The sequence below is a fragment of the Oncorhynchus mykiss genome, unplaced genomic scaffold, assembly GCF_013265735.2.
Source record: "Oncorhynchus mykiss isolate Arlee unplaced genomic scaffold, USDA_OmykA_1.1 un_scaffold_190, whole genome shotgun sequence".
NCBI lineage: Eukaryota > Metazoa > Chordata > Actinopteri > Salmoniformes > Salmonidae > Oncorhynchus > Oncorhynchus mykiss.
The window spans coordinates 188,171-207,323 of NW_023493676.1; the positions used below are offsets into that span (position 1 = coordinate 188,171).

Genomic DNA, 19,153 nt, shown 5'->3' on the forward strand with positions numbered 1-19,153 from the left:
GGAATATCCACTAGAGCGGTTACCAGATAATTGAATGTTCAATTCTCTACCAGAATCCACCTCACAACTTCATTTTAGAGAATTTGGCAGTACATCAAACTGGCCTCACAACTACAGACCACATATAACGACGCCAGCCCAGGATCTCCACAGCATCTGAGACCAGCCACCCGAGTAGTATTTATATTTGTAATGAAACCCTTTTGTGGGGAAAAACGAATTCTGATTGGCTGGGCCTGGCTCCGCAATGGGTGGGCTTATGCCCTCAAGGGCCCACCAATGGCTGCACCCCTCAGTCATGTAAAGTCCATAGATTAGGGCCTAATTTATTTATTTACAATGACTGACTTATGAGCTGTAAATCATTGAAATTGTTGTTTATATTTTGGTTCAGTATACACACAGACACAGTGCATTCGTTAAGTATTCAGACCCCTTCACCCTTTCCATATTTTGTTACATTTCAGCATTATTCTAAAATTGATTAAATTGTTTCCCCCCTCGCCAATCTAAACTCAGCAAAAAAAAGAAATGTCCTCTCACTGTCAACTGCGTTATTCAGCAAACTTAAGATGTGTAAATATTTGTTGGAACATAAGATTCAACAACATACATAAACTGAACAAGTTCTACAGAAATGTGACTAACTGAAATGGAATAATGTGTCAAAATAATAATGTGTCAAAATCAAAAGTAACAGTCAGTATCTGGGGCGGCAGGGTAGCCTAGTGGTTAGAGAGTTGGACTAGTAACCGAAAGGTTGCAAGTTCATATCCCCGAGCTCACAAGGTACAAATCTGTCGTTCTGCCCCTGAACAGGCAGTTAACCCACTGGCCGTCATTGAAAATAAGAATTTGTTCTTAACTGACTTGCCTAGTTAAATAAAGGTAAAATTAAAATAAATAAAAAATCTGGTGTGGCCACCAGCTGCATTAAGTACTGCAGTGCATCTTCTCTGCACCAGATTTGGCAGAACTTGCAGTGAGATGCTACCTTCCGGTCTTGCAGGAAATCACGAGCAGTATGGCTGGTGGCATTGTCATGAGCCTGCGGGAAGGGTACCATGAGGGAGGAGGATGTCTTCCCTGTAACGCACAGCGTTGAGAGTGCCTGCAATGACAACAACCTCAGTCTGATGATGCTGTGACACCGCCCCAGACCATGTCTGCCCCTCCAAATCGATCCCGCTCCAGAGTACAGGCCTCCGTGTAATGCTCATTTCTTTGACGATAAACGCGAAACCGACCATCACCCCTGGAGACAAAACCGTGACTTTTTGTGACGGTGGGTTTGTGCCCAGAGGCGACGTTGTTGCCAGTGATGAGGACCTGCCTTACAACAGGCCTGCAAGCCCTCAGTCCAGCCTCTCTCAGCCTATTGAGGACAGTCTGAGCACTGATGGAGGGAAAGTGCGTTCCTGGTGTAACTCGGGCAGTTGTTGTTGCCATCCTGTACCTGTTCCGCAGGTGTGATGGTCGGATGTCCCGATCCTGTGCAGGTGTTGTTACACGTGGTCTGCCACTGCGAGGACGATAAGCTGTCCGTCCTGTCTCACTGTAGCGCTGTCTTAGGCGTCTCACAGTACAGACATTGCAATTTATTTCCCTGGCCACATCTGCAGTCCTCATGCCTCCTTGCAGCATGCCTAAGGCACATTCACACGGTTGAGCAGGGACCCTGGGCATCTTTCTTTTGGTGTTTCCAGATTCAATAGAAAGGCCTCTTTAGTGTCCTAAGTTTACATAACTGGGGGTGTAAAGCAATCATCAATTTCTCTCAGCCAATCAGTCATTTTTAAGTGCTGTGTTTATTGAATGCCCTTCCCTATAAGCCTGATCACAGCTTTCCTCAGTATTAGTTAATTAATTAACAGTGTCTAGAGTTTAGTTTGCCTGTTCAACAGTCTTGTAAAGATAGGGGGGTTGACTGGGACAGGCAATGTAACATCCATAATGTTTTAAGGATAAGTTTTTGTAAAACAAGCACCTTACATTGGATCATCTTGAAATTTTCTCTCTAAAGCTAACTTTCATCAAGGTTTTATATGGTCTATTGGTTTCTCTCTTTTCATTGGCAGAATCCTTTTTCAGTGTTATGATATTCATAACATCCATATCCACCAGTCTATCTTCCTGTCAACTAACAGAACTCTGCTGGTTGTCCTGGTAACAGATACCAGTGGGCAGATCTATTGTACTTGTTCAAACTAAACTACAGCACTTACTTTGATGAGTCAAATCTGATCCTTTCATCTCTTCTCCTCCTCTCACAGTTCCACTCAGCCCTGTTGTTTTCCTGCAGTCCACCAGCAGCACAGACAACCTCTTCATACCCAGCAGTAAGGTGCTACCCAGAGAGGCACGACACAGGGTGGAAGGGCTAGCGTTGTCCTAGTAACCATAAAGAGGATACACAGATGCAGATCATTATGGATGCTGATGTCACTGTTGTCATAATGTGTTTTACAGAAACCCAGCCCAAGCCGATAAAGCAAGCTGTATGCTAGACCAGACCAAGCTGTACCATCTGGTGTTCTGATCTGGAGAGACTCTTCTCTGCCTCGTCAGCATCAGGATGTTGTTGAGGCTCCGCAGAGGATCCACCATAGTCATGTCTCTCTCCTGTGTGAATGAGAACATCAAACAGATGGTAAACTTATGATCTTCTATTGCAATCACAGAGTCTTACAAGAGGCATGAATATGCCTAAAAAGGGCCTAAAATGGCCACTTTCATCTTTATTTCCTAAAAAAATATTTGTGATGCAAATGTAAAAGGGTTGTTCCACAAAATGGGTGTCTTTTTTATATTTTAAGTAGAACATACGCAGCAATATTGAATTTTAAGACTGTTATACTAGATGAGGGGAACTTTAATGTCAACCACGTGGAGAATTCAATACATCTAATTGAAAAGTCCCAAAAGTATATGAACCACTGGCAGATCGACCAATTAACAATTCCTACAGTAAGAATGCCCATTAAAAACCCCCACATTAGTTCAACAACTGCATAGTTTGTGTCCCTGTTTTTAAGACAGTACTCACTGGTGTCAATCGGATCTTCTGTCTCCTCCTTTTTCACTCTCAAAACGTCTTCCTCCTTCACGTTTATTAAGATAGCATCCTCTTCCTCTCTAAAAGGTTCTTTCTCTTCTTTCACTATAACAGCCTCCTCTTCCTCCTTTTTCATTCTGAAAGATTCTTTCTCCAAACAGCAGACCTCCGCTTCATTAGCAAGGGAGTAGTTCAGTGAGCTCATGGTCAGGGATGTTAGCTAGCTAGCTAGCATTAGCGACTAGCCTAGTGCTAACCTCAGTATCAATCTTTAACAAGTTTGCAAATTGAACAAGCACATTAGGTTAAAGTTCACCAGTAGATACGTCAACCGAAATTTGTTTAAAACACTGAGATTAGCTCATGTACAATAACATGGTCTAAAGAATCAATCTTTCAGTTTTATGTTGTCTAGCAGGCTACCGAGGTGGTTGAAAGAGTTGGCGCCTTGTTGTTCCTGAAGAACCGTCCCGTCCAGTCTATTACACGTCACGCAAGAAGCATCACCTGAAAGACGCCCATCGCCATCTGCTGGCTGGAGTGGGTAACGCAGTTTGGAAACAATAGGTACTACACTTTTTGTGATGGAAAGAACGTCATAATAATTTAACAATAAGCAGATATATTTTCTCTTATGTCTTACAAATAATACTTTCCTGTACACAGACGTAGAAGCTTAAAATGAATATGTGGATGATGAATAAATACTTCTACGAATAGGTAGTGTGTTAAAACACATTTGTGTTAATACTCTGTTCATTTTTCACATTCGTTTTTATTAGATGTGACCATACTTTTCCCTTAAAGCCACGCTCTATACGATACAAATCATACTGTAAACAATAGAGCAAATGCATCACATGCAACAGAATCGTCTGAATGAATTCACCCCTGATGATGCGTAAACACAGTTCACTTTCACAACTGCCACGTTGTATTTCCTCTCACATCAATTCGCTCACCTTTTCCCTTCGCTTGTGGACGTCAATGCACAACACATCAGCTGTAGGTGACCAGGAGTTAAAACCTTTCCAAACCAAACCATTTCATATCTGCTACACACAGCCTACATCGTTGTCACCATATTAGCTAAAGTAACGTCATAGTCAACACAGCTAATATAAGTAACTTGTTAGTAAACCTGCTACGATCATGACAGAGCTCCTCTGTGGAGATGCTACATGTTTCATCATTAGATGCTACAGTCCTTCAACAATGGATGTCATATGAATCTTTACCACTTGGATCTGTAATAGGAGTAGTATTTTTCCTCGATTTACCTGTGTCCCCGCACATTGACTCTGTTCCGGTACCTCCTGTATATACCCTCCACATTGACTCTGTTCCGGTACCTCCTGTATATACCCTCCACATTGACTCTGTTCCGGTACCTCCTGTATATACCCTCCACATTGACTCTGTTCCGGTACCTCCTGTATATACCCTCCACATTGACTCTGTTCCGGTACCTCCTGTATATACCCTCCACATTGACTCTGTTCCGGTACCTCCTGTATATACCCTCCACATTGACTCTGTTCCGGTACCTCCTGTATATACCCTCTACATTGACTCTGTTCCGGTACCTCCTGTATATAGCCTCCACATTGACTCTGTACCGGTAATACCTGTCTACAGCCTCCACATTGACTCTGTACTGGTACCTCCTGTATATGGCCTCCACATTGACTCTGTACTGGTAATACCTGTATATAGCCTCCACATTGACTCTGTACTGGTACCTCCTGTATTTAGCCTCCACATTGACTCTGTTCCGGTAATACCTGTATATGGCCTCCACATTGACTCTGTACCGGTAATACCTGTATATACCCTCCACATTGACTCTGTACTGGTAATACCTGTCTACAGCCTCCACATTGACTCTGTACCGGTAATACCTGTCTACAGCCTCCACATTGACTCTGTACCGGTAATACCTGTATATAGCCTCCACATTGACTCTGTACTGGTAATACCTGTCTACAGCCTCCACATTGACTCTGTACTGGTAATACCTGTCTACAGCCTCCACATTGACTCTGTACTGGTAATACCTGTCTACAGACTCCACATAGACTCTGTACTGGTAATACCTGTCTACAGCCTCCACATTGACTCTGTACCGGTAATACCTGTATATAGCCTCCACATAGACTCTGTACTGGTAATACCTGTCTACAGCCTCCACATTGACTCTGTACCGGTAATACCTGTCTACAGCCTCCACATTGACTCTGTACTGGTAATACCTGTATTGGAACACATTACAGCATGTTTTATAAGTGAATATAAACAATATATAATGTATAATATATTCAATTATTAATTTGTTTAGATGCAATACTCATAAATAAAGTAAATAACTCAACCCTGTCACAGGTTTACAACCCGTTACATGTAGACTGAGGGACAGAGCTACATGGTGTGATTTTAATCAATAATCATGCATTTATTTGATAAAAATACTTTCTCAACAAAATAACACAAATGTATGTTTGCATTCAATTATGTGCACATTTTAATCATAATTTCCCAAGTAAAAATGAATTGAAACGCCTGGGGGACATATAAAAAAATATATGATTTTGTAATAATAAAGTTTAAATTAATTCTATATTTATTTCAATTCATTATACTGGACATTTCAATTTATATACAAAATCAGTCAGTGGGAGTGAAATATTACCAGAGCTCAAGAATGACCCAAATACTGTTAGAATAGAAATGGTTTTCTCTGTCTGTTATTTTTTCACATCTAAATGTGGCCATACAACTCCCTTAAAGTGAAGGTAGCTAAATGTGACCACATGTAACATATGGATCTGCATTAGTATAGCATCACAAGTCCCAATGCAAAGTTACACCTCTCTTTTCTATTTTTCCAGTACATAAAACCGATCAGAATTCCAAAGAATGCCGAAGTCATGTCAGAATAGTTTTTTTTACAGGCTGTGAAGTAATATTGAGGACCCGGCTAGCCAGCCTATCCCCTACAATGTCAACTCTGACAGAAATATCTTCAAATAGATCACTTCAAATTAAACCAAATTGTGTGCACTCATGACTAGTGGTTGTCTGTCATAGTTGAAGTGTACCTATGATGAAAATGACAGGCCTCTCTCATCTTTTTAAGTGGGAGAACTTGCACAATTGGTGGCTGACTAAATACTTTTTTGCCCCACTGTATATATATTTATACACAGTGGGGAGAACAAGTATATGATACACTGCCGATTTGGAGGTTTTCCTACTTACAAAGCATGTAGAAAAGCATGTAGAAAAGCATGTAGGGGTCTGTAATTTTTATCATAGGTACACTTCAACTGTGAGAGATGGAATCTAAAACAAAAATCCAGAAAATCACATTGTATGATTTTGTGAGTACACCCCTCACATTTTTGTAAATATTTGAGTATATCTTTTCATGTGACAACACTGAAGAAATTACACTTTGCTACAATGTAAAGTAGTGAGTGTACAGCTTGTATAACAGTGTAAATTTGCTGTCCCCTCAAAATAACTCAACACACAGTCATTAATGTCTAAACTGCTGGCAACAAAAGTGAGTACACCCCTAAGTGAAAATGTCCAAATTGGGCCCAAAGTGTCAATATTTTGTGTGGCCACCATCATTTTCCAGCATGGAGTACACGTCCTGGTAATCCGTCTGGCCCTGCGTTGTGATCTGAGGACCCATGGCAAACATTTTCAGTCTCCTGAGGGGGAATAGGTGTTAGCGAGCTGTGCGGCTAAGCAGCTAACTGCCTATGTAACAGTATAACTTTAGACCGTACCCTCGCCCATACCCGGGCGCGAACCCGGGACCCTTTGCACACATCCACAACAGCCACCCACGAAGCAGCGTTACCCATCGCTCCACTACTTCAAGGTCTCAGAGCAAGTGACGTCACCGATTGAAACGCTATTTAGCGCGCACCGCTAACTAAGCTAGCAGTTTCACATCCGTTACACCTACTGATCAACCTATTGTGTGTATTGAACATTCCTATTAGACTGTACAGCTGGCTAACTGGCTACTGATCAACCTATTGTGTGTATTGAACATTCATACTGGACAGTTTTACCTATAGAGTAGCACCACCACCCATTCTCTTGAAGTCAAAGCCACAGTGTATTGTTGCTATAGGAGTTTTTGATTAATAATCCTATTTATTTCAAGCCCCACTAAGATGTCACCATACTATTCTTTTAAAGCACCACGATGTAAGACATACATCATCAGAGTGGGCCTCCAACTTAAATGTAAACAATGGAGCAAATGCATCACATGTGAACATCACTTGATTATCGGAGGGGTGTATTATGACATCAGATAGAACTACTCAGACATTCCAAATATCACTTGATTATCAGAGGAGTGTATTATGACATCATATAGAACTACTCAGACATTCCAAATCAGGCTTCATCCATATCATGAAGGTGGATATTGATCCAACCATTTCCAAAGTAATGACCGGGCTGATGGAAACAGGATATGCCTGTACACTTTTCTAAATGCCGACAGACGATTTGTTACTTTGTTTGACATGGTGGGGTCTTTTTGTGTCAGTAAAAATGTATAAACGAGAAATGGCGGCATTAATCCTTTATGCGCAAATATTGATTTAATAACGATCATATCTTAGTTAACTTGGAGTCACGCGATGATATATTGTGTGGTCCTCCCACTACGATTTGGGAAACCATGCAGTTTATTAGGCTACAGATGAAATAAATGATGAACTTCACAGGGTGGTGAAAGTGCATGTGTTGAGCTTGATGCTCCTTTCCAATACATTTTGATGGTCTTCTTCTGTTGACATGATGATGATTGATGCTTGGTTGCCATTTCACAAATAAAATAATGTCGCTCTTATCCATAATAATCTCATCATGTCGGTAGCCTACCAACACTGTATCTTTGAGCTGTTGGCTACAGTGCACGGGACAAGAGGACTTTTGTTATATAACTCAACGGTTTTTCAAAACCCTCAGTAGAGTTGAAAATGCGATGGAAACCCATGTAACTTGCATTTTTCATTCAGTACATGGGAATTCAACAGGAAAACATTTTTTCCGTGCACTACGTCATCACGCAGACTTTTATCCGCAATAAACCTGTTTGATGCAAACATTTCCGGTGGGAAAATGCGTATATTGTTATGCAGATTTGAGAATATTCACATGAAAATCTGTCGCAAATTGCATGGAAATTTAGCTACTAATGTGGATATTGATCCAACACCTGCCGCTTATTCAAACCAGCCCACTTGGCAAAGACCTCAGTTCAACATTCAGTTTCTCGTTACATTTCTTTGAAACGGATTAAGGTTGCCAGTTGTGTCAAAATTAATAAAAATACCTTATATAAATCCAATCCGTTTTCCACATTGAATAAACATCATCACATGGATTTGTTTTGTTGAAATCAAATCAAATCAAATGTTATTGGTCAAATACACATGGTTAGCAGATGTTATTGGTCACATACACATGGTTATCAGATGTTATTGGTCACATACACATGGTTAGCAGATGTTATTGGTCACATACACATGGTTATCAGATGTTATTGGTCACATACACATGGTTAGCAGATGTTATTGGTCACGTACACATGGTTAGCAGATGTTATTGTGAGTGTAGTGAAATGCTTCTGAAACACAGCAGCTAAGATGCAATATATAGTGAAGAATAGATAGTGAAGGATACATTATTTACAGTTGAAGCTAAAGATTACATACACTTAGGTTGGAGTCATTAAAACTCATTTTTCAACCACTCCACACATTTCTTGTTAACAAACTATAGTTTTGGCAAGTCGGTTAGGACATCTGTGTTAATGACACAAGTCATTTTTTCAACAATTGTTTACAGACAGATTATTACACAATCCCAGTGGGTCAGATGTTTACATACACTAAGTTGACTGTGCCTTTAAACAGCCTTGGAAAATTCCAGAAAATTATGTCATAGCTTTCGTAGCTTCTGATAGGCTAATTGACATCATTTGAGTCAATTGGAAGAGCACCTGTGTATGTATTTCAAGACCTACCTTGAAACTCAGTGCCTCTTTACTTGATATCATGGGAAAATAAATACAAATCTGCCAAGATCTCAGAAAAAAATGGTAGACCTCCACAAGTCTGGTTCATCCTTGAGAGTGATTTCCAAACGCCTGAAGGCGTCCTCTGGTCTGATGAAACAAAAATAGAACTTTTTGGACATAATGACCATCGTTATGTTTGGAGGAAAAAGGGGGATGCTTGCAAGCCGAAGAACACCATCCCCACCGTGAAGCACACAGGTGGCAGCATCACGTTGTGGGGGTGCTTCGCTGCAGGAAGGATTGGGGCACTTCACAAAATAAATGGCATCATGGGAGAGGAAAATTACGTGAATATATTGAAGCAACATCTCAAGACATCAATCAGGAAGTTGAAGCTTGGTCGAAAATGGGTCTTCTTAATGGACAATGACGCCAAGCATACTTCCAAAGTTGTGGCAAAATGGCTTAAGGACAACAAAATCCAGGTTGGAGTCCATTGGAGTGGGCATCACCACGCCCTGACCTTAATGCTATAGAAAACAGATCATTTTTACCCTTTTAAAAATAGTTATAGGGGGAGGTCCGGGGGATGTCAGTCTTTGAAAGGGTCATTGTAATATTTAAGATGTCCCCTTTACTGATGACCTAAACCTACAAGTCAAGGGGTCTGAATACTTTCCAAAGAAACTGTAAGTGATTGAGGAGAGAGCATCATTGCTATATTCTAATTAAAATCATTGACCCATAAGGGACCACATGACCAAAGCAATGCGTGACCCATGCAGAATTAAAACTATATTAATCTCAATGAGAAATATAATCTAATAAACAAATGTTTGCATAACCAAAGACATGAAAACGGGTGGGAACATTGTATTTAGCTAGGATTTCATAAGGCCAGGAAGGTCATTGAGAATAACTATAGACAATAGTTAATGTTGCTAGTTTAGGTATGAAGATAGTGAAGGTTCATCAATGTTAAGGATGTTTTTTTAATTTGACGTGGAAACAACGTTTATTCAACCAGTGGGAGGCTTGTAAAAGCCCACAGGAAAGTGGAATGAGGAACTCTTCATTGAGACAATCATGAAACAGCAATCTGTGGGTGAGTTGTAGTGGATATTATAATATAAGGATCTGCTGGAGTCCAAGTCAAACCAAGATTCTTTATTTCTGAGCTCAGAGAGAACAACAGAGTTTGGTATTTGGTATTTTACTAGGATCCCCATTAGCTGTTGCAAAAGCAGCAGCTACACCTCCTGCGGTCAACACAAAACATGACACAATTGTCACGTCTCTCGTTGGAAGGCATGGACCAAAGCGCAGCGTGGTAAAGTGTTCATGGTTTTTATTTAATCAAAAAACATTAGAACAAAATAACAAAGAGAAGAATGAACAGTTCTGTAAGACAAATCAACTATACAGAAAACAACTACCCAAAAAACACAGGTGGAAAAAGGCTGCCTAAGTATGATTCACAATTAGAGACAACGATAGACAGCTGTCCCCGATTGGGAACCACACTGGCCAAAAAACAAAGAAATAGAAAACATAGAAATAAAGAAACTGGAATTCCCACCTGAGTCACACCCCGGCCTAACCAAAATAGAGAATAATAAGCCTCTATGGCGTGACAATAATACAGAACATCAATAGACAAGAACAGCTCAAGGACAGAACTACATACATTTACCAAAAGGCACACGTAGCCTCCATATCAATGCATACACACAAACTACCTAGGTCAAATAGGGGAGAGGTGTTGCTTTATCTGTTTTTTTTAAATCAGGTTTGCTATTTATTTGAGCAATATGAGATGGAAGGAAGTTCCATGCAATAAGGGCCCTATATAATACTGTACGCTTTCTTGAATTTGTTCTGGAATCTTGTGAACTGTGAAAAGACCCCCGGTGGCATGTCTGGTGGGATAAGTGTGTCAGAGATGTGTAATTTGACTTGTAAGAACTGTACAACTGTACATGATATCTGTACATTACAGGAACACCTGTGATGACAAAAGTACAATGATTCATGTTTTGCTTTAGCTTGAGATAAAGAATCAGTGGTAGACACCTTGCAAGTGCATGAAAAGGTCAACTGTACAAAGTCAGATGTCTGTGTGTTGAAACTATATTTTAGGTAACAGATGGATAAAGGGAACTAAGAGTTCCTGTTGATACTATGTTCCAGTCTTACTTCCAGTCTTACATGATAGCAATAAGGGGAAGAGTCATTGGGAAACTAACTGCCAATAACGCAATAAGCTGAACTCCGCCTAGCAGAGACATCTTTGTAGTAGCAACTATTAATTATGAGCTTATATGGTATTAAAGTTGAGGGACATCAGCCTGGGCGGGGTGATCCTCAGTAGGGGATAAAAAGGGAAAACAGCATCCTTTGAACTGAGTGTCTTGCTTGCAAATTGCTGTAAGTGTAAACTCCGGGTTGCAATCCTTATTAAACAAACTAACCTCTGATCAAATAAGTTTTCCTGTGGTCTCTTCCGTGCACATAGGGCAGAATTCCCTTACAGACTATGCAAACAATTTGGGATATTCAACACATTCATGTTTCTTATAAAAATAATAAGTGATACAGTCAGTCTCTCAACTCTTAGCCAAGAGAGACTGGCATCATAGTAATTATATCAGCCCTCTGATTACAATTAAGAGCAAAACATGCCGCTCTGTTCTGGGCCAGTTGCAGCTTAACTAGGTCTTTCCTTGCAGCACTGGACCACACGACTGGATAATAATCAAGATTAGACAAAACTAGAGCCTGCAGAACTTGCTTTTTGGAGTGTGGTGTCAAAAAAGAAGAGCATCTCTTTATTACAGATAGACCTCTCCCCATCACATTCTTAAACAACAGGTTATGGTCAATAATATCAAAGGCTGCACTGAAATCTAACAATAGAGCTCCCACAATCTTCTTGTTATCAATTTCTCTCAACCAATCATCAGTCATTTGTGTCAGTGCAGTACATGTTGAGTGCCCTTCTCTATAAGCATGCTGAAAGTCTGTTGTTCATTTGTTTACAGAAATATAGCATTGTATTTGGTAAAACACAATTTTTTCCAACAGTTTGCTAAGAGCTGGCAGCAAGCTTATAGGTCTTGGGTAGTGGAATTACGCGCTAAGAGAAGTCATTTCTCTCTCCTGTGTGGATTCTCTAATGACGTTTAAGTGATTGTTATGAGTAATATGTTTTCTCAAAGTCTAATCTTCTGTAAAGCCTTCTCCTCTGTGTCATGTTTTTTCAGGCTTCCTAAATGGGCAAAAGCTTTGCACCCTGGGAGGAATGGTAATGCATCTCCCCTTTGTGTATTTTCTCATGTTGGTTCAGGCTGTTTTTTCTGGTTAAAACTCCTTCCACACTGGGAGAATTGTGGTAAGCAGTGGCTTCTCTCCTGCGTGTATTCTCTCATGTTGTTTCAGGTTCCCTGACTTGTAGAAACACTTGCCACACTGGGAGCAGTGGTAAGGCTTCTCCCCTGTGTGTATTTTTTCGTGTTTTTTTAGATTCCCTGGCCAGCCGAAACACTTTCCACACTGGGAGCAGTGGTAAGGCTTCTCCCCTGTGTGTATTCTTTCGTGGTTTTTTAGATTCCCTGGACAGCTGAAACACTTTCCACACTGGGAGCAGTGGTACGGCTTCTCCCCTGTGTGTATTCTTTCGTGTTTTTTCAGATCCCCTGACTGGTTGAAACACTTGCCACACTGAGAGCAGTGGTATGGCTTCTCCCCTGTGTGTACTAGCTCATGAGCTTTCAGGTGTCCTGACCGGTTGAAGCACTTTCCACACTTGGAGCAGTGGTAAGGCTTCTCCCCTGTGTGTATTGTCTCATGTTGTTTCAGGACCCCTAACTTGTTAAAACACTTTCCACAGTAAGAGCACTGGTGTCTTCTTGCTGGTTTGGACGTCCCTGGCTCTGGTTCCTCTGGTCTTTCTCCTGCCAAAGACAGTGTTTTTAAAAAAAAGAGAGACCAGAATGAAACCTCCACATGATAAAACGGCCTTGCTACGAGGTTAATCCAAATCAGATCCCTCAATAACCTATGGCCCGTTTTAACAATCTCAGAGTGATTTTAAAACAAATGTTGTAGAGTTTCCTGGTAATTACTGTTAATGTTTACACTACTTATTTATTCATTCATTCTGTTTTACAAGTCAGAACACAAAAAACTAAACAGTTCTCGGACACTCAAGACACAGACGTCACTGGATTCCAATCGAGCAGGTAGTTCTAAATATATAACTTTCATAGCTGTATGATACAGAATGCGACCTACAGTCATGGCCAAAAGTTTTGAGAATGAAAGATATTACTTTCCACAGAGTTTGCTGCTTCAGTGTCTTTAGATATTTTAGTCGGATGTTACTATGGAATGATGAAGTATAATTACAAGCATTTCATAAGTGTCAAAGGCTTTTATTTACAATGACATGAAGTTGATGAGGTGTCAATATTTGCAGTGTTAACCCTTCTTTTTCAAGACCTCTGCAATCTGCCCTGGCATGCTGTCAATTAATTTCTGGGCCATCCTGACTGATGGCAGCCCATTCTTGCATAATCAATGACATATGGGTGACATATGAAGAACGATGATTCCAAGCACCACCCTCCTTTTGAAGCTTCCAGTTTTTGGGGGGGAATCAGTTCATTTGCATGGCAAAGAGGGACTTTGTAATTCATCTGATCACTCTTCATAACATTCTGGAGTATATGCAAATTGCCATCATACAAACTGAGGCAGCAGATTTGGTGAAAATTAACATTTGTGTCATTCTCAAAACTTTTGGCCACGACTGTACACACTTCCTTAAACATAAAATAAGTAAATAAGTCATTTTAAGTGGAAGTCCAAAACTTGTTTTTAAGTTGAAGACACAAAGCACATCAGTAAAATCTCCCCGTTGTTGAAAGGGTTCGACACCTGCTGTTTTAGTGGCCCAATTTATTATTTAGACGTTCACAGGTTTTCAACATTTTGACTATCGCTGATGTGATATTTTGGGTAAAGTAAAAAATAAAGTGAAATATTTGGAAAGATGTTCCTAAAACTGATAGAAACTACAATAATCTTTTACATCCCTGTTAGTTAACATTAGTTAGTTAACATGTATTCTCTGCCAAGATAATCCATCCACCTGACAGGTGTGGCATATCAAGAAGCTGATTGACCAGCTTGATTATTACACAGGTGCACCTTGTGCCGGGGAAAATAAAAGTCACTAGTCACGTTTTGCAGCTGTTTCAGGACAGCACTACAGGGATTCTATTCAACAAACTTTAATAACTAGGGTTAATACCTGCCTGGCGCACCAACAAAACTTTATCTTTACCCCCCTCTAACAATACCGCTACAGAATTAGCATAGTAGGCCATGTAACTTAAGGTAATCTGAAATATTATTATTATTCCTTGACACCCATTCTGAAACTCACTGCAGCTCTTTGTAAGTGTTGCTGTCATTTCAGTTTCCGTGGTAGCTGACGTGTACGGTGTTGAGTCATCCGCATACAAGACACACACTGGCTTTACTCAAATGTCGTTGGCATGTCGTTGGTAAAGATTGAAAAAGGTAGGTGCCAAACAGCTGCCCTGGGGAATTCCTGATTCTACCTTGATTTTGTTGTACAGGCTTCCATTAAAGAACACTCTCTGTGTTCTGTTAGACAGGTAGCTCTGGGGCGGCAGGTAGCCTAGTGGTCAGAGCGGTAGGCCAGTAACCGAGAGATTGCTGGATCGAATCCCCGAGTTGACAAGGTAAAACTCTGTCGTTCTGCCCCTGAACAAGGCAGTCCTAGGCCGTCATTGAAAATAAGAATTTGTTCTTAACTGACTTGCCTAGTTAAATAAAGGTTAGCTTTTTTTTATTTAACACTTTATCCACAATATAGCAGGGGGTGTAAAGCCATACGGGACCCTGGGCATCTTTCTTTTGGTGTTGCCAGATTCAGTAGAAAGGCCTCTTTAGTGACCTAAGTTTTCATAACTGGGGGTGTAAAGCCATACGTTTTTTCAGCAGCAGACTACGATCGATAATGTCAAAAGTCGCACTGAAGTCTAACAAAACAGCCCAAACAATATTTTTATCATCATCAATTTCTCTCAGCCAATCAGTCATTTTTAAGTGCTGTGTTTATTGAATGCCCTTCCCTATAAGCCTGATCACAGCTTTCCTCAGTATTAGTTAATTAATTAACAGTGTCTAGAGTTTAGTTTGCCTGTTCAACAGTCTTGTAAAGATAGGGGGGTTGACTGGGACAGGCGATGTAATATCCATAATGTTTTAAGGATACGTTTTTGTAAAACAAGCACCTTACATTGGATCATCTTGAAATTTTCTCTCTAAAGCTAACTTTCATCAAGGTTTTATATGGTCTATTGGTTTCTCTCTTTTCATTGGCAGAATCCTTTTTCAGTGTTATGATATTAATAACATCCATATCCACCAGTCTATCTTCCTGTCAACTAACAGAACTCCACTGGTTGTCCTGGTAACAGATACCAGTGGGCAGATCTATTGTATTTGTTCAAACTAAACTACAGCACTTACTTTGATGAGTCAAATCTGATCCTTTCATCTCTTCTCCACCTCTCACAGTTACACTCAGCCCCGTTGTTTTCCTGCAGTCCACCAGCAGCACAGACAACCTCTTCATACCCAGCAGTAAGGTGCGACCGGGAGAGGCACGACATGGGGACTCCAGGAGGGAGGAAGGGCTAGCGTTGTCCTGGTAACCATAAAGAGGGGACACAGATGCACATCATTATGGATGCTTATGTCACTGTTGTCATAAAGTGCTCTACAGAAACCCAGCCCAAGCCGATAAAGCAAGCTGTATGCTAGACCAGACCAAGCTGTACCATCTGGTGTTCTGATCTGGAGAGACTCTTCTCTGCCTCGTCAGCATCAGGATGTTGTTGAGGCTCCACCATAGTCATGTCTCTCTCCTGTGTGAACGAGAACATCAAACAGATGGTAAACTTATGATCTTCTATTGCAATCACAGAGTCTTACAAGAGGCATGAATGTCTAAAAAGAGCCTAAAATGGCCACTTTCATCTTTATTTCCTAAAAAAATATTTGTGATGCAAATGTAAAAGGGTTGTTCCACAAAATGGGTGCCTTTTTTATATTTTAAGTAGAACATACGCAGCAATATTGAATTTTAAAAGACTGTTATACTAGATGAGGGGGACTTTAATGCCGACCACATGGAGAATTCAATACATCTAATTGAAAAGTCGCAAAAGTATATGAACCAATGGCAGATCGACCATTTAACAATTCCTACAGTAAGAATGCCCATTAAAAACCCCACATTAGTTCAACAACTGCATAGTTTGTGTCCCTGTTTTTAAGACAGTACTCACTGGTGTCAATCGGATCTTCTGTCTCCTCCTTTTTCACTCTCAAAACGTCTTCATCCTTCACGTTTATTAAGATAGCATCCTCTTCCTCTCTGAAAGGTTCTTTCTCTTCTTTCACTATAACAGCCTCCTCTTCCTCCTTTTTCATTCTGAAAGATTCTTTCTCCGTAAAACAGACCTCTTCATTAGCAAGGGAGGAGTAGTTCAGTGAGCTCATGGTCAGGGATGTTAGCTAGCTAGCTAGCTAGCATTAGCGACTAGCCTAGTGCTAACCTCAGTATCAATCTTTAACAAGTTTGCAAATTGAACAAGCACATTAGGTTAAAGTTCACCAGTAGATACGTCAACCGAAATTTGTCTAAAACACTGAGATTAGATAATGTACAATAACATGGTCTAAAGAATCAATCTTTCAGTTTTATGTTGTCTAGCAAGCTACCGAGGTGGTTGAAAGAGTTGGCGCCTTGTTGTTCTTGAAGAAGCGTCCCGTCCAGTCCATTATACGTCACGCAAGAAGCATCACCTGAAAGACGCACATCGCCATCTGCTGGCTGGAGTGGGTAATGCAGTTTGGAAACAATAGGTACTACACTTTTTGTGTTGTCAAGAACGTCATAATAATTTAACAATAAACATATATATTTTCTCTTACGTCTTACAAATAATACTTTCCTGTACACAGACGTAGAAGCTTAAAATGAATCCCTCGACTCACCTGTGTCCCCGCACATTGACTCTGTTCCGGTACCTCCTGTATATAGCCTCCACATTGACTCTGTTCTGGTACCTCCTGTATACAGCCTCCACATTGACGCTGTTCCGGTACCTCCTGTATATACCCTCCACATTGACTCTGTTCCGGTACCTCCTGTATCATTTATGAACATTTGAACATCTTGGCCATGTTCTGTTATAATCTCCACCCGGCACAGCCAGAAGAGGACTGGCCACCCCACATAGCCTGGTTCCTCTCTAGGTTTCTTCCTAGGTTTTGGCCTTTCTAGGGAGTTTTTCCTAGCCACTGTGCTTCTACACCTGCATTGCTTGCTGTTTGGGGTTTTAGGCTGGGTTTCTGCACAGCATTTTGAGATATCAGCTGATGTAAGAAGGGCTATATAAATCAATTAGATTTTTCATGTGACAACACTGAAGAAATTACACTTTGCTACAATGTAAAGTAGTGAGTGTACAGCTTGTATAACAGTGTACATTTGCTGTCCCCTCAAAATAACTCAACACACAGCCATTAATGTCTAAACTGCTGGCAACAAAGGTGAGTACACCCCTAAGTGAATATGTCCAAATTGGACCCAAAGTGTCAACATTTTGTGTGCATCATTTTCCAGCATGGAGTACACGTCCTGGTAATCCGTCTGGCCCTGCGTTGTGATCTGAGGACCCATGCCAAACCTTTTCAGTCTCCTGAGGGGGAATAGGTTTTGTCGTGCCCTCTTTATATAGCCAAATTATTTTTCACCCAGGAAGCTCGGGTAAACAATGGTTGTTGTGCACTGCTGCCACTACCATGCCTGGAGTTAGCGAGCTGTGTTAGCGAGCTAACTGGCTACTGATCAACCTATTGTGTGTATTGAACATTCATATTGAACAGCCTTACCTATAGAGTAGCACCACCACCCATCAGCCCATTCTCTTCTTGAAGTCAAAGCCACAGTGTATTGTTGCTATAGGAGTTTATGATTAATAATCCTATTCATTTCAAGCCCCACTAAGATGTCACCATACTTTTCATTTAAAGCCCCACTATGTAAGACATACATCATCAGAGTGGGCCTCCAACTTAAATATAAACAATGGAGCAAATGCATCACATGTGAACATCACTTGATTATCGGAGGGGTGTATTATGACATCATATAGAACTACTCAGACATTCCAAATCAGGCTTCATCCATATCATGAAGGTGGATATTGATCCAACCATTTCCAAAGTAATGACCGGGCTGATGGAAACAGGATATGCCTGAACAATTTTATAAAAGCCGACAGACGATTTGTTACTTCGTTTGACATGGTGGGGTCTTTTTGTGTCAGTAAAAATGTATAAATGAGAAATGGCGGCATTAATCCTTTATGCGCAAATATTGATTTAATAACGATCATATCTTAGTTAACTTGGAGTCACGCGATGATATATTGTGTGGTCCTCCCACAACGACCTGGGAACCCATGCAGTTTATTAGGCTACAGATTAAATAAATGATGAACTTCACAGGGTGGTGAAAGTTCATGTGTTGAGCTTGATGCTCCTTTCCAATACATTTTGATGGTCTTCTTCTGGTGACATGATGATGAAAAATAAAATAATGTCGCTCTTATCCATAATAATCTCATCATGTTGGTAGCCTACCAACACTGTATATGTGAGCTGTTGGCTACAGTGCACGGGACAAGAGGACTTTTGATATATACCTCAACGGTTTTTCAAAACCCTCAGTAGAGTTGAAAATGCAATGGAAACCCATTTAACTTGCATTTTTCATTCAGTACATGGGAATTCAACAGGAAAACATTTTTTTTCCGTGCACTACTTTATCACGCAAAGACTTTTATCCGCAATAAACCTGTTTGATGCAAACATTTCCGGTGGGAAAATGCGTATGTTGTTTTATGCAGATTTGAGAATATTCACATGAAAATCTG

The 19,153-nt window shown here is 40.5% G+C and overlaps 2 protein-coding genes across 2 annotated transcripts in view; both read right to left on the minus strand.

Annotated features, from left to right (window-relative positions):
• LOC110515529 (zinc finger protein 271-like) overlaps positions 1-3,538 on the minus strand; it is a 42,951-nt gene extending 39,413 nt beyond the window's left edge. Inside the window, exons 1-3 of the mRNA XM_036972708.1 lie at positions 3,047-3,538; positions 2,525-2,622; positions 2,226-2,391 (exon numbers count right to left, since the gene is read on the minus strand). Coding sequence (XP_036828603.1) covers positions 2,226-2,391; positions 2,525-2,622; positions 3,047-3,260 — 478 coding nt within the window. The 5' untranslated portion in view covers positions 3,261-3,538. The remainder of the gene's footprint in view (positions 1-2,225; positions 2,392-2,524; positions 2,623-3,046) is intronic.
• Positions 3,539-12,167: 8,629 nt separating this feature from the next.
• LOC110519498 (zinc finger protein 397-like) overlaps positions 12,168-19,153 on the minus strand; it is a 48,509-nt gene continuing 41,523 nt past the window's right edge. Inside the window, exons 3-4 of the mRNA XM_036972716.1 lie at positions 15,675-15,852; positions 12,168-13,063 (exon numbers count right to left, since the gene is read on the minus strand). Coding sequence (XP_036828611.1) covers positions 12,471-13,063; positions 15,675-15,852 — 771 coding nt within the window. The 3' untranslated portion in view covers positions 12,168-12,470. The remainder of the gene's footprint in view (positions 13,064-15,674; positions 15,853-19,153) is intronic.